This window comes from Chiloscyllium punctatum, chromosome 9 (assembly GCF_047496795.1).
Source record: "Chiloscyllium punctatum isolate Juve2018m chromosome 9, sChiPun1.3, whole genome shotgun sequence".
In the NCBI taxonomy this organism is placed as follows: domain Eukaryota; kingdom Metazoa; phylum Chordata; class Chondrichthyes; order Orectolobiformes; family Hemiscylliidae; genus Chiloscyllium; species Chiloscyllium punctatum.
In genome coordinates, this window is record NC_092747.1 from 111,266,916 (window position 1) to 111,281,071 (window position 14,156).

At 42.9% G+C, this 14,156-nt stretch overlaps 1 protein-coding gene across 6 annotated transcripts in view; it reads right to left on the reverse strand.

The window, feature by feature from the left end:
* nalcn (sodium leak channel, non-selective) overlaps positions 1-14,156 on the reverse strand; it is a 358,024-nt gene that overhangs the window by 232,853 nt on the left and 111,015 nt on the right. For all 6 annotated transcript variants that reach the window (XM_072578059.1, XM_072578064.1, XM_072578061.1 and 3 more), the window contains 2 exons: positions 4,997-5,139; positions 3,172-3,276 (listed from right to left, as the gene is read on the reverse strand). In XM_072578059.1, coding sequence (XP_072434160.1) covers positions 3,172-3,276; positions 4,997-5,139 — 248 coding nt within the window. The remainder of the gene's footprint in view (positions 1-3,171; positions 3,277-4,996; positions 5,140-14,156) is intronic.

Consider the following 14,156-nt stretch of genomic DNA (forward strand, 5'->3'; position numbering starts at 1 on the left):
TCCCAAACTATGAGGTTGGAAGCTGTGGGTGGGAGATCCCCTGAGGTGATGCGGTTATGTATGGTCTGGGAGATGATGGTTGATGGTTTGGTGATGGGAGGTGAGGTCATTGCCAAGGGGGTGGTAGGAGGAGGTGTCTTCGAGTTGGCGCCTGGCTTCAGCGGTGTAGAGGTCAGTGCGCCAAACTACCACTGCACACCCCCTTGTCTGCTGGCTTGATGGTGAAGTTGGGGTTGGAGCAGAGAGAGTGGAGGGCTGCGTGTTGTGCGGGTGAGAGGTTGGAGTGGGGAAGGGAGGTAGATAGGTTAAGGCGGTTAATGTCTTGGCAGCAGTTGGAAATAAAGAGGTCAAGGGTGGGTAACAGACCAGCACGGCGTGTCCAGGTGGATGGGGTGTGATGGAGGCAGGTGAAGGGGTCCTCGGAGGGTGGGCGGGAGTCTTGATTGAAAAAGTAAACGCGGAGGCGGTGGAAGAAGTGTTCGACGTCACAACATATATTGAATTCATTGATGTGTGGACAGATGGGGATGAAGGTAATCTTTCCTGAACCCTCTTCAGCTTAATAATACTCTTCCTATCACAGAACTGGACATATTATTCCAGAAGAGGCCTCACCAATGCCCTGTGCAACCTCAACATGATGTCCCAACTCCTATCTTCAAAAGTCTGAGCAATGCCTCTCAAATTGTACCTCCCAACTCCATAAACTCTACCACCTGGAAGGAAAGGGGCATTAGATATTTGGTAACATCACCACCTGTAAGTTCCCCTCCAAGCCACTGACCTGGAATTAAATCAATCTTTCTTTGTGGTCAGTGGGTCAAAATCCTGGAAGTCCTTCTCTAGCAGCATTATATATGTGCTCAGACCACATGAACAAAAGCAGAACGAGGTGGTAAGCCACCACCTCTGGCTCAGGAGTAATTAAGGATGGACAACAAATCTGGCCTTGCCATCTCAATAACGAACATTTTAAAGAAAATATGCTTAATGTCATTATTTACTTCTGCAATTAGATCAACATGATAAGCACTAAGACCAACATATCCTTGGAATAATTTACTTGAAGAAACTGCTTTGTATGTTGACACGCTGTCTTGATCCTTGATGGGCCCAAATGTCAGCCAACCCCATGAGTTCTCCTTCATCAGTTTCACCTCCATTGCACTGCCTGTCTCTTTCTCAGTTCATCAGCTGCTGAAACCCTCATTTGTTCTCGTTAACTCGACACACAAACCATGTCGATACTCTCTGAACTGATCTCCCACCTCACCCTCCCATAAACCTGAACTTTTTTTGCAGTCTATATCCCAACTCCTGCCAGACACTGTTCATCTGTCATTGTGTTCACTGACCTATCAGAGAATCCCCTACAGTGTGGAAGCAGGCCATTTGGCCCATTGAGCCCACGCCGACCCTGCAAAGAGCATCCCGCCCAGACTCCCCCCCCCCCACCCCCACCATATCCCTGTAACCTTACATTTCCCATGGCTAATCCACCTCGCCGGCACATCCTTGGACACGATTGGTGATTTAGCATGGCCAATCCACTGAACCTGCACATCTTTGAACTGTGGCAGGAAGCCGGAGCACCTGGAGGAAACCCAAACAGACACAGAGAGAATGTGCAAACTCTATACAGACAGTTGCTTGAGTTTAGAATTGAACTCCCAGGTCCCTGGCACTGTGAGGCAGCAGAGCAAATCACTGAGCACCATGCCACTCCAATGTTGACTCCTGGGCTGGCATCACCCTGACTTTAGATTTCTCATCCATTTGTTGAAATTCCTTGTCTCTCCATATTTCGATTTACCAAGTGGTGTCATAGATAATCGTAACTCAGTTTGAGGGTTTTTAAAAATGTTGGTGAAATTACTTTGTTGGATTTCTGCCAGGGCATCCCTTACTACATTTAGCAGGTGCTGTCAGCAGTACAAGTGAGTTAGCTTTCACATAACTAGTGACTGTAAATTTTTCACACTCTAATGGATAACTGTAATTTAGTCGGATTGGTGGTCAGTTGCGTTTTCATGTCATGGCTTTGATATTGAATTTTACTGCCTAGAATCATGCCACTGAGATGTCAGAAAAGAAAATTGCTCCATATTCCAAAACACAAGAATATATTTACAAGCCCAATATTTAAATACAATAGCAAAATGTAGGGTGGTCACTTATATTTGAGAATAGCATTCATGTATTTACATTGTACCTAATAAAATGTCCCAATGGACTTAAAAAGAGGGATTATCGAAGTCTGGCCTTGCACACACCCCTAATTTTAACTGTTTAATCACTGGAGGCCCTGCTTTCAGTCGTCAAGATCCGAGATTCTGGAACTCCTCACTAAACCTCATCGTATTTCTCTTCCCTCCATTCATCAGTCAGAGGATTGAGTACAGGAGCTGAGATGTTTTGTTGCAGCTGTACAAACCTTTGGTGAGGCCACATTTGAAGCACTGCATGCAGTTCTGGTTGCCCTATTATAGGAAGGATATCAATAAAGTCGAAAGAGTGCTGAAAAGATTTACTGGGATCCTACCTAGACTGGAAGGTTTGAGTTGTAGGGACAGATTGCATAGATGAGACTTTTTTCCCTGGAGCGTAGGAAACTGAGGGGTGACTTTACAGAGGTCTACTAAATCATGACAGACAAAGAGAAGTTAGATAGCCAACACCTTTTCCCCATGGTAGGGGAGCCTAAATCTAGAGGGCATCAGGGTAAGGTGAGAAGGGAGATACAAAAGGATCCAGAGGGACAATGTTTTTACAGAAAGGGTGGTGAGTGTCTACAATGGGCTGTCAGAGACAGTGGCGGAAGCGAGCGCCATTTTGACATTGAAGAAACATTTAGACATGTACATGGACGGGATAGGTTTGGAGGGACATGGACTATCGGACTAGCAGGCAAATAGGACTGGTTTAATTGTGAAAACTGGGCTGCATGGACAGGTTGGGCTGAAAGGCTTGTTTCCATGCTGCAGCCCTCTATGACGATAAGCTGCTTCTTAAACTCTAACTTATATGATTAAATTAATGCCCTTTGGTGTCATTGTAATGTTATAATAATGCTCCTGTGAAGAGCCCCGTGATAGTATTTTTACTATAGCTATAACCAATGCCAGCTGCTGTGGTTTGATATTTCATCCACAGTTGTGGGCAGAGAGATACCTGTGTAGTGGCTGTGGAGGTGGTACTGCTTCGTGGTCCCCACATCTGCTGAAACTGTACTCTGATTTCTGCAAACGTCTCTATGATAACTGCAATGAATACATTCTGAAAAGAAGAGAGAAAACTGATTAAACATAAGCATATGAGGTAGAAGGCTGTGCTAGTACAGTGAGATGAAGGAGGGTGCAAGGAGTGCAATATAAATCAGAATCCCTATATTGCAGAGATGGGCCATTCGCCCCTTTGAGGCTGTACTGATCCCCGAAGAACATCCGACTCAGACCCACCTCATCCCCATAACCCCGCACGGGGTTTTTAAACCATGAGCTCACCCTCCTTACCTGCACACCCCTCGACACTACGGGGCCCTTCCTGATGAAGGGGTTTTGCCCGAAACGTTGATTTTCCTGCTCATCGGATGCTGCCTGACCTGCTGTGCTTTTCCAGCACCACTCTGATCTAAACTCTGGTTTCCAGCATCTGCAGTCCTCACTTTTTGCCCAATGTTTTAGTGTGGCCAGTCTACCAAACGTCTTTGGGAGAAAGCCAGAGCACCCACACAGACATGGTGAGAATATGCAAACTCCACCCAGACAGTCAGCCAAGGTTGGAATCGAACCCAGGTCCCCTGGCACTGGGAGGCAGCAGTGCTAACCATCATGCTCCCCATGAATGCTGGCAATGTGATTCATTCTTAATTGCCTTCTGAAATGCCCTAGCAAGCCAGCCAGTTGAACTTAACCGGTGCAAAGTCTGATAAAAGCAATGAAACTGGATGGCCCACTCAGCATCAGCCAAGCTGCCAAAAAAGACAAGGTGCCCACTGTCCTGTCAACCTTGCAAAGTCTTCCTTACTGACATCTGGGGGGGGGGGGGCATACCAAATACTGTCCCACAGGTTAGTCAAGCAACAGCTTGAAAAAGTGATTCTCATAGAAGCTTAGAAAATGACAATAGGAGTTGGCCTATTAGCCCCTCAATATGTTCTCAGCTGATCTTTCAACTCAGTATCCTTATTGCTGCTTTCTGACTCCCTCCTTTCTTGAATAGAAGACCATATGACAATAACTTGTAGGAGCAGAATTAGATCAGTTGGCTCATGGAGTCTGTTCTGCCATTTGATCATGGCTGATATGTTTCTTCATCCCATTCACCCGCTTTCTCCCCATTACCCTTGATCCCCATCACTAATCAGGGATCTATCCGTCCCAGTCTGAAATACACTCAATGACTTGGCTTCTACTGCCCTCTGCGGCAGCGAGTTCCACAGATTCATCACTCTCTTGCTGAAGAAATTCCTCTTCATCGCAGTTCTAAAGAGTTGTTCCTTCATTCTCAGGCTGCGCTCTCGTGCCCTAGTCTCACCTGCTAGTGAAAAGATCTTCCCCATGTCCACTTTCTCCTGGCTTCTTGGTTATTCTGTAAGTTTCAATCAGATTCCCCCGACTCCATCTTTCTAAACTCCATCGAGTACAGACCCAGAATCCTCAACCGCTCCGTATGTGACCAGCCCTTCATTTCTTCCAATGTGGAATTTTGTGTGTATGGTTCTGCCTGAAAGGGTGACTCAACCCCCCTCTCCTCAGCAACCGAAATACTCACAACTTTAATTCATACTGTTGCAATATTTTTTTAAAAAGGGTGCGGTGGATTAAAAAGGTCACTGCCTCGCCTTCCCCTTTCTCTTGACAGTATTGCTTACATTTGAAAAAAGGGGAAACATCTACCATTCATTTTCTGCCCTGATATCAAATGAGCAAGTTAATACATTCGCCAAATGTTTCCCTCGTTTGTCACGTTTAGCAATTACAACCAGGAGCTGTACCTTAACGAGCCAGGCCAGGAAGAAGATCAAAGTGATGAAGTAGAAGTATGAACGCCATCGTGGAAAGCTGTCAATTGCCCGATACATGAAGAACACCCAGCCTTCCTGTGAGGCAGCTTCATAAACAGTGAAGATACTGGTGCCTGATGACAGAAGAGTGAAAAGACATTGAACATTTATAATGGCTGGGAAAAATACAAAATTAAATGCTGGAAATACGTCTATACACTTCTCCTTCCCACATACTGCACTGACGTGTCTCCTAATGTAAATAAGGTAATAACGTACAGCAACAATTCATATTGAAAGAATGAATTGCCATTTTACATTAAAGAGTAAAAGCAAAATACTGCAGATGCTGAAACTTAGAAATCACCTATGTATGTCATTTCAGATGTGTGTTAATCTGATCCTTCAAGATTCAGGGGTGAACGGACGATTTATTTCTTAATGCAGTGACTTGTGGACATCTAGAATACACTGCCTGAAGGAGTGACAGAAGCATTATAGCTTTCAAAAGGAAATTGGAGAAATAAGTGAAAAGGTTTGAGATATAAAAATAGGCTGGCAAGACTGGGACTTTTTTCACTGGAACAGAGGAGGTTGAGGGGTTGACCTTAGTGAGATAAGGTGAATGACAATGGTCTCTCCACAGGGTAGGGGGGAGTTCAAAACTAGGGGGCATATTTCTAACGTTAGAAGAGAAAGATTTTAAAAGGACTTGAGGGGCAAACATTTTACACTGAGAGTGGTTCGTGTGTGGAATGGAAGTGGTGGCTACAGGTACAGTTACAAGGCATAAAATACATTTGGATAAATACATGAATAAGAAAGGTTTGAATGGAATGGACCAAGGGCAAGTAGATGGGACTAGTTTAGTTTGGGATTATGGTCAGCATGGACTGGTTGGATCAAAGGGCCTATTTCCGTGTTGTGTGACTCTAACAAGATACAGGGGAACCTCGATTATCCAAAGGAGATGGGCAGGCACTATTTCATTCGGATAACTGATTATTTGGTTAATTGATTAAATGCTTTTCCTCAGGGGCTCGGAGTTTTTAAAGTCTGCTCCCCATTCAGGAGACTGTAGGAGCACACCATGCACAAGCCTTATGAAATCAACTTAATTACTGAAAATCCCTCCATGGCTTGCCAACTCCCATGTTCTAAAACATGTCTCAACCTAACAACCCCCTAAGGTCACTGATCTCCTCGAATTCCACCGTCTAGCATGTGCCTGAATTTCCTTGATTCACCACTGGAGGCAGTGCCTTCAGTTGCCTTGGACCGAATTTCTTTTTCATTTCTTCCCTCGACTTCTTCACCTTGTGGGGTACAGCCATGATGGGCTGAACTGCCTCCTTCTCTGCTATAGATATTGCAATTCTATACAAATACACAGCTATTTTTGAGCAGATGATGCTACATAATTAAATCCATAGCGATGTCAAACATCAAGGATTGTCATGTTCATTGCAGCATCACAGTCAAAGGAAATATCATTTCAACAGCACAATAAATCTGAAAATAATTCTTGGATGCGTCCCGTTCCTAAAATAATTCCAATAGTATAAAATACGTGACAGATGTCTGAGCACATCTGACTTAATGTGTGTTGCTGTGCCTACACCTCTGCTTTCATCTTCAACACTTCTGACATCTTCACTGAAACTGCCTTGTGAACTCTTTATTAATTTCACCACTTTTATTTAAAGTGTTATTTTTAAAATATTCATTTACAAGATGTGGGTGTCACTGTCTAGGCCAGCATTTATTGCCCATCTCTAATTGCCCAGAGGGTAGTTAAAAGTCACCCACATTGCTGTGGGTCTGGAGCCACATATAAGTCAGGCCAGCTGAGGCAGGCAGTTTCCTTCCCTAAAGGACATTAGTGAACCAGATGTGTTTTCTCCTGATAACTGACGACAGATTCACGATCACCAACAAACTCTTGATTCTGGATTTTGGTTGGATTCAAATTCCACCATCTACAGAAGAACCTCGATTAACCAGTCACTCAATTATCCGAATTTCGGATAATCTGGGCAACATTGCAAGGTCCCGATGCTTGGCTAAACTGTGTCACCTGACATTTGATTTTCCAAGCAAAATACTCCCCATCAATGTCATTTGAATAATCGAGGTTCCTCTGTACACTGACTGGATTCGAATCTAGGCCCCCAGAACATTACCTGTGTCTCTGGATTAACAGTCCAGCTATAATACCACTAGGCAATCAGCTCTCCTCTATGTTAATATTAACTAATACTAGTATTGATGATACTCTTCCAATTGTAATTAGTTTTATTAATATGTCTAACATCTAAAAGAAAGATGTTCCGGTCATGGAGGAACTGCAGCAAAGGGTCAGCAGACTGATTCCTGGGACAACAGCACTGATGTATGAAGAGAAACTGGATTGATCAGGTCTATATTGACTGGAGTTTCGAAGAATGAGAGGGGATTTCAAAGAAACCCACAAAATTCAAATGGGGTATAGGCGGAACACAGGAAGGATGCTCGTCATGACAGAGGAGAACTGACTAAGATTACAGTCGAAGGAAATATGGTCAGCCATTAGCACTGAGATAAAGAAACAATTCTACACCCTAAGAATTGAGATCCTGTCGAATGGTTGAGGCCAAAATATTGAACGTTTACAATGAATAAGATAGATACAGTTCTGAGGGGTAAAAGGATCAAAGGGTATGGAGAGAAAATAGGACCAGGGTCCTGAGTTGGATGATCAGCTGAATAGCAGGGCAGATTCAAAGGGATGAATGGCCTACTCCTGTTACTATTTAAATGCATGCTTGAAAGACGCAGTATTTATAATATTTTTCAGGCTCACACTTATCAAAACTTCAAGTACTTCTCAAATTTAATTTTCACTCTCTCATTCAATTTGTAGACGCTGTTTGATCCAAAATTTTACAGGATCCAGGCCATTCATTGACGGTAGACTGCAGTTTACAAAAAAAGCAAATGCACATTTATTGCAAATTGGAAATTCAATAATTTACAAGAACTGAATGAAATCAGCATTCCTCACTGTTAATACACCATCCATGGATTACAGATCAGAAACCTCAGGCTGTCCAGCCTGTATGTTTTATAGACTGTCATACAGCTGGTCAAGACTAGCCATCTTGTTAAACAAAAAATCCTGAATGATTTGCACTGATTTAGTGTTGCCCCTCAGGATATTCCACAGTACTTTATAACTAATGAAAAGCTTCTGAAGTGTAATCACTGTTATGATGAAGTCATCTATTATCTATGGGGAATTTGGATTTTAAATTAGAGGCAAATGGGTTCAGCAACCAAACTGCTAAAATAAAACTTATGATCTATCAAGCCAGGGTTCACTCTGGGATCTGACTTGTCCAGTAATACATTCAGTTGGATTGTAACACTGTGCAAATGTAAGAAGCATAGGAGTATTCAATTTGAGCAGAGCAGTAGCCCATAAGCAGCAATGTTATAATAACCAGATCATCTGTTTTTTTGATGCTAGTCGAGTGATCTATATTGGCTGAACATCCCTTCTCTTCATGAACAAATTGTCATGATATCTCTTCTTTCCACCTGTGAGGGCAGATGCGACTTTAATTCAAAGGCTTAATCAAAAGACTGCACTGGCAACAGTGCTGCATTCTCTTAGTACTGCACTAGAGCACCAGCCAAGATCACGCACTCAATTCCCTGAAGTGGGATTTGAACACACAACCTTCCAATGCAGAGACAAAGATGCTAGTCTTTGAACAGTGGTTGAAGAATTGGAGTTAGGAGGTCACATTGGTTAGACCACTTTTAGAATACTGCATTCAATTCTGGTCATCCTGCTATAAGAAAGATGTTAAACTTGAAAGGGTTCAGAAAAGATTTACAAGAGTGTTGTTGGGTTTGAAGGGTTTGAGCTATAGGGAGAGGCTGAATAGGTTGGGGCTAATTTCTCTCAAGCATCGGAGGCTGAACGGTGATGTTATAGAGGTTTATAAAATCATGAGGGGCATAGATAGGTTGAATAGCCAATGTCTTTTTCCCATTGTAGGGGGAATCCAAAACTATAGGGTATAGGTTTACAGTGAGAGGAGAAAGATTTAAAAGCAACCTAAGGGGTAACTTTTTAACGTGATGTGTGCTTGGAATAAGTTGCCAGAGGAATTGGCGGAGGCTGGTACAATTAGATTAGATTCCCTACAGTGTAGAAACAGGCTCTTCGGCCCAACAAGTCCACATCGACCCTCCGAAGAGTAACCCACCCAGACCCATTTTGCTCTGACTAAAGCACCTAACACTACGGGCAATTTAGCATGGCCAATTCACCTGACCTGCACAGCTTTGGACTGTGGGAGGAATCCAGAGCACCCGGAGGAAACCCACGCAGACACGGGGAGAATGTGCAAACTCCACACAGACCCAAGGCTAGTATCAAACCCGGGTCCCTAGCGCTGTAAAGCAGCAGTGCTAACCACTGAGTCACTATGCTGCCCCAGTTACAATAATTGCAACCCGGCATCTGGATGGGCACATGAATGGGTACATTAGAGGGGTACATCAAATGTTGGCAAACGGGACTAGATTAGATTATGATATCTGGTTGGAATGGACAAGTTGAACCGAAGGGTCTGTTTCTGTGCTTTATAACTCTATATTCCACATTGTCAGAGTGAATAAAACCTTGACAGAATTCAATTTTGGAAGGACATTGGCTCCTGCTAGTAAAAGGTCTGGCAGTGGTTGGTGGGGAAGAAATATCGGTTTTGGCTCACAATGCAAGAGGTTCACACTATATTTTCCATCAATTTTCCTTCCTTATAGTTGTGCCAAAGTAGAATTTCTCCCTCTTCTGAGGAAGGGTAACCAGACCAGAAACATTAACTCTGATGTCTCTTCACAGATGCTCCCAGATCTACTGAGGCTTTCCAGAGATTTTTGATTTGGAATCTCTCCCCTGTCTCTTTGCCAGCTAACCATTGTGTGGCTAACCTACAGCATGTTCCACTAAACATTCTCAGCTTTAGTGAGTGTTGAGAAGATTTGTGGCTCAGGTTGAGGTTCTGGATATAGGTTAGCTCGTGAGCTGGAGGTTCATTTTCAAACATTTCGTCACCATACTAGGTGATGTCTTCAGTGAGCCTCCGGATGAAGCACTGCTGATGATTTCTGCTTATTATTTATATTATTACAAGTAAAAAGCAGGAACCATCAGCAGTGCTTCATCCAGAGGCTCACTGAAGATGTTACCTAGTATGGTGACAAACGTCCGAAAAAGAACCTTCTTGCTTAGCGAGAAAACATACATCCATTCTCAGCTTTTCCTATACATGGCAAGCCTTAACTGGTCATTCTACTTGGGTCCTGGAGAGTTCTAAAGAAATACTTTCAGATGAAACCTACATCAATTGATTTCAGATGTGGACTGTTTATTGTGAACCCTGGAGGTGGACTGCAGGCAATATGTACCCCATTGTGACAGATCAATAATAAAGTGGTGTTAACTGCTATAAAAATCATCAGCTTTTGAAGTTATCAAAGTTAAGAAATGGGGCAAAGTTTGTTTTTATTAATATATGTTGAGACATGCTTTTTGTTCCATTGTATTTCAAAATTTGGGATGCAATAAAATACATATATAGGAATCTTCTTCGAGAGATTCGGAGAGGGCGGCACGGTGGCACAGTGGTTAGCACTGCTGCCTCACAGCGCTGGAGACCCGGGTTCAATTCCCGCCTCAGGCGACTGACTGTGTGGAGTTTGCACGTGGGTTTCCTCCGGGTGCTCCAGTTTCCTCCCACACTCCAAAGATGTGCAGGTCAGGTGAATTGGCCATGCTAAATTGCCCATAGTGTTAGGTAAGGAGTAGATGTAGGGGTATGGGTGGGTTGCGCTTCGGCGGGGCGGTGTGGACTTGTTGGGCCGAAGGGCCTGTTTCCACACTGTAAGTAATCTAATCTAATCTAATTTGATGAACTATCCTTTCCACTGAGTGAGGACACATCTTGTGTTTAAGCTCTGGTTTTTACAGTTCCTTCCCAATCATCTTGGAGTTGCATAGCAAATTTTCAACATCTGCCCATTTTTGATTAGAAAACAAAAATCCTGATAATGGCAAGCACATTTCATAAAAATACTTGAAACATAAAATCTGGCATTGACATGTGAAAATACTACAGAAGCTGAGGGCATGTCTTGCAAACTGCATCTACCAGATGTGCACTGCCATATGGCTGCTCATGGCGAGAACAGCAAGGGCTGTTAAGTGCAGGTATAAAAACTTACATGAGAAATAATTCTACTTACACATCACTGAAATGAGGGATGTTGTTGAAGTTTCTCACCCTGCACTCATCAGGACAAATGAAAGAATGCCAAATTTCAAACAATCACAATAATTTTTATCTTGTCTTATAACTTGTGATAATTTGAAACTGAGCATCCTTGCACATGTTCTGTTGAGCAAAGGACAAGAAATGCCAGCAACTTATCTCTTTTTCAGCAATATACAAGTAATTCGACATTGTAAATAAATTCTACATTCATGCTTTATCCAAGATGCAAAGTACTTTTGGAAATCTGAATGTAAGCTAACTCTGCAATGAGGTTCCAGACAGAAGGCAATAGGTTAATATTTTTATTCACGGTGTTTATGTGGAGCACAATAACTGAGATTGAATTCTCACAGATGTATTTTACAGCTCCTTGGTAACACAAGGTAACTATGGTAACCATGTTCCATAATGGAGCATTCTAAGGCAAAGAGAGATGATGGCTGTCACTGTGTATGAGGCAGATTAAGAGAATAAAAATGTCAGATTTCCAGCATCCACAGAATTCTGTCGTGGGATGAAGCACTAAATGTGCTAACACCTTTTGGCTTCTTCAGTTCACCAGCCAAAGCAAGTCCAAACCATAAAACTATTATGTCCACTATGGGTAAAGTCTGGAATCCACTCACTGGAACAAAGATCAAACCTCATGCTTTTGGCACTAATCTGACCCAAATCAGTCATGCATTCAGGCAACTCAATCACCTGGGTTCCCCATAGAGTCCGAGTCAGTGGGGCAACATAGACTTTTACATTCACTGCTAAAAAGAGACATGAAGTCAAAGCTTTTTGTCTTCCACAGATTGACGCTGAAATTGCAAGAAAACCAACTTCAGAAAGGGAAGAACACTTTGTATAGCTTGAGCAGAGACTGCTAATGGGCATGGCGATGCTTGAGGAACGACATTAGCAAACTAATTAAATTTAAATTAAGAAAGTTTACTCTGATTGGGCAAGTCATTGCGAGCAGGCAGGGACTGAGTAAGAGAACAAAGCAGCTTCTGACTTGAGCAACTTAATGGCACCTTGAGCCTGAAAGATGATCTTAAATTGTTTTCTGTGGTCAGTATTCAGGATTATTTAGCAAATGTTGTCCAAAGTAGAATCACATCTAATGTTGGTATGATGTTCTCATGTCTTTATGTCTCTTTTGAAGTGTTTAAGTTCTGTACTATCAAGCAATTACTTTTACACATACATTATAGTCAGATAGTGGTGATAGAGGTTCCAATGTGCTTTTTATCATATGGCTGTCCAGGAATCCCTCTCACTTTTCCCATCTTTCACTGACATATGTTAGAAAGACACACTCTCAGACTAACATTCAACTTGTTCTGGTGCATTATGAATTAAAGCAAAATGCTGCAGATGCTCGAAATCTGGAACAAACAGAGAATGATTGAGAAACTCAGCAGGTCTGGCAGCACCTTGGGAGAGAGAAACAGAATTAACTTTTCAAGTTCAGTGCCACACACCTTCTTTGACCCTTAGAACCAGGAACAACTGGCTCAGGGATAGGGATCTTTTCCATAGGCCATAAGACCTCCATATGCACGCTTCAAGATCTTTAAGACACTAAATAGAACTAGCAATTTAAAGTTTAACAAAAAATCACTGGGTGCAATAATATCTTCGGATCTCCCAAAGCAAGTTTTCAAGGCATGTTAAAAAGAATTAATGGCTATGAAAATACAAATGGGAACGAGGTATAAACCACTTTTGACAGTTTGACATTACTGTAGAAGAGTCACAATTACCCTCAATGACTAATAGGGTTCATTCATTACTGGTTTCCAGACATGCTGTCTGAAATACACACAGAGAGACACAGTGGAGGGATAGTCAAAAGAGATGCAGTCAGACATGGCAAACCTCATCTCACTCCAATAGCTAAATGTCAGCCACTATATTCCAGGTTCAACTTCCAGTCCTGGGCTCGAGCACAGAAAATCAAGGCTGAAAGTCGAGTCCCATACTGTCCTCTCAAAGGTGGCTGTCTTTGAATCAGATTTAATGCTAAGGTCCCATCTACATGTTCACATGCAAAGGTTCATGTGACGAGTTTGAAGAAATGCAGAGGAGTTACCCCAGGGTCCTGGTCAATACTTTTCTCTCAACCAACAGCACCAAAACCAGGTAATCTGATCATTATAACACGGCTGCTTGCAGGAGCTTGCTGTGAACAAATTGTAGTAACTATATATCAGAAAGTGTTTCATTGTTTATGAAGTACTTTGAGACATTTGCTATTATGAAAAGGAGTATATAAATGCAAGTCTCTCTTTTATTCCCAACAAGAAATAGGTTGTAGATTGTGAAGGGAATTGGGTCTTGGATGGTTCTTTTATGAGCGGCACAGTGGTCAGCACTGCTGCCTCATAGCACCAGGGACCCAGGTTTGATGCCAGCCTCAGGCGACTGTCTGGGTGGAGTTTTCATGTTCTCCCTGTGTCTGCGTGGGTTTCCTCAGAGTGCTCCAGTTTCCTCCCACAACCCAAAGATGTGCAGGTCAGGTGAATAGGCCATGCTAAATTGCCCGCAGTGTTAGGTGCATTAGTCAGAGGGAAATGGGTCTGGGTGGGTTACTCTTCGGGGGGTCGGTGTGGACTTGTTGGGTAAAATGATCTGTTTCCACACTGTAGGGATTCTCTGATGATTCTTCTGGTGACAGTGTAGGGTGAGTTAAAGAAAAGCCTTTGTGACAGATGCTCCATTTAGCAATGGATGGCTAGAAGTTCAACTAATGGTGAGCTGGAGCACTGAGCTGGACAGCACAGGAGAGTTGCAGGAGGAAGGTGGTATGGTCAGCTTCACCAAAGACTGGAGAA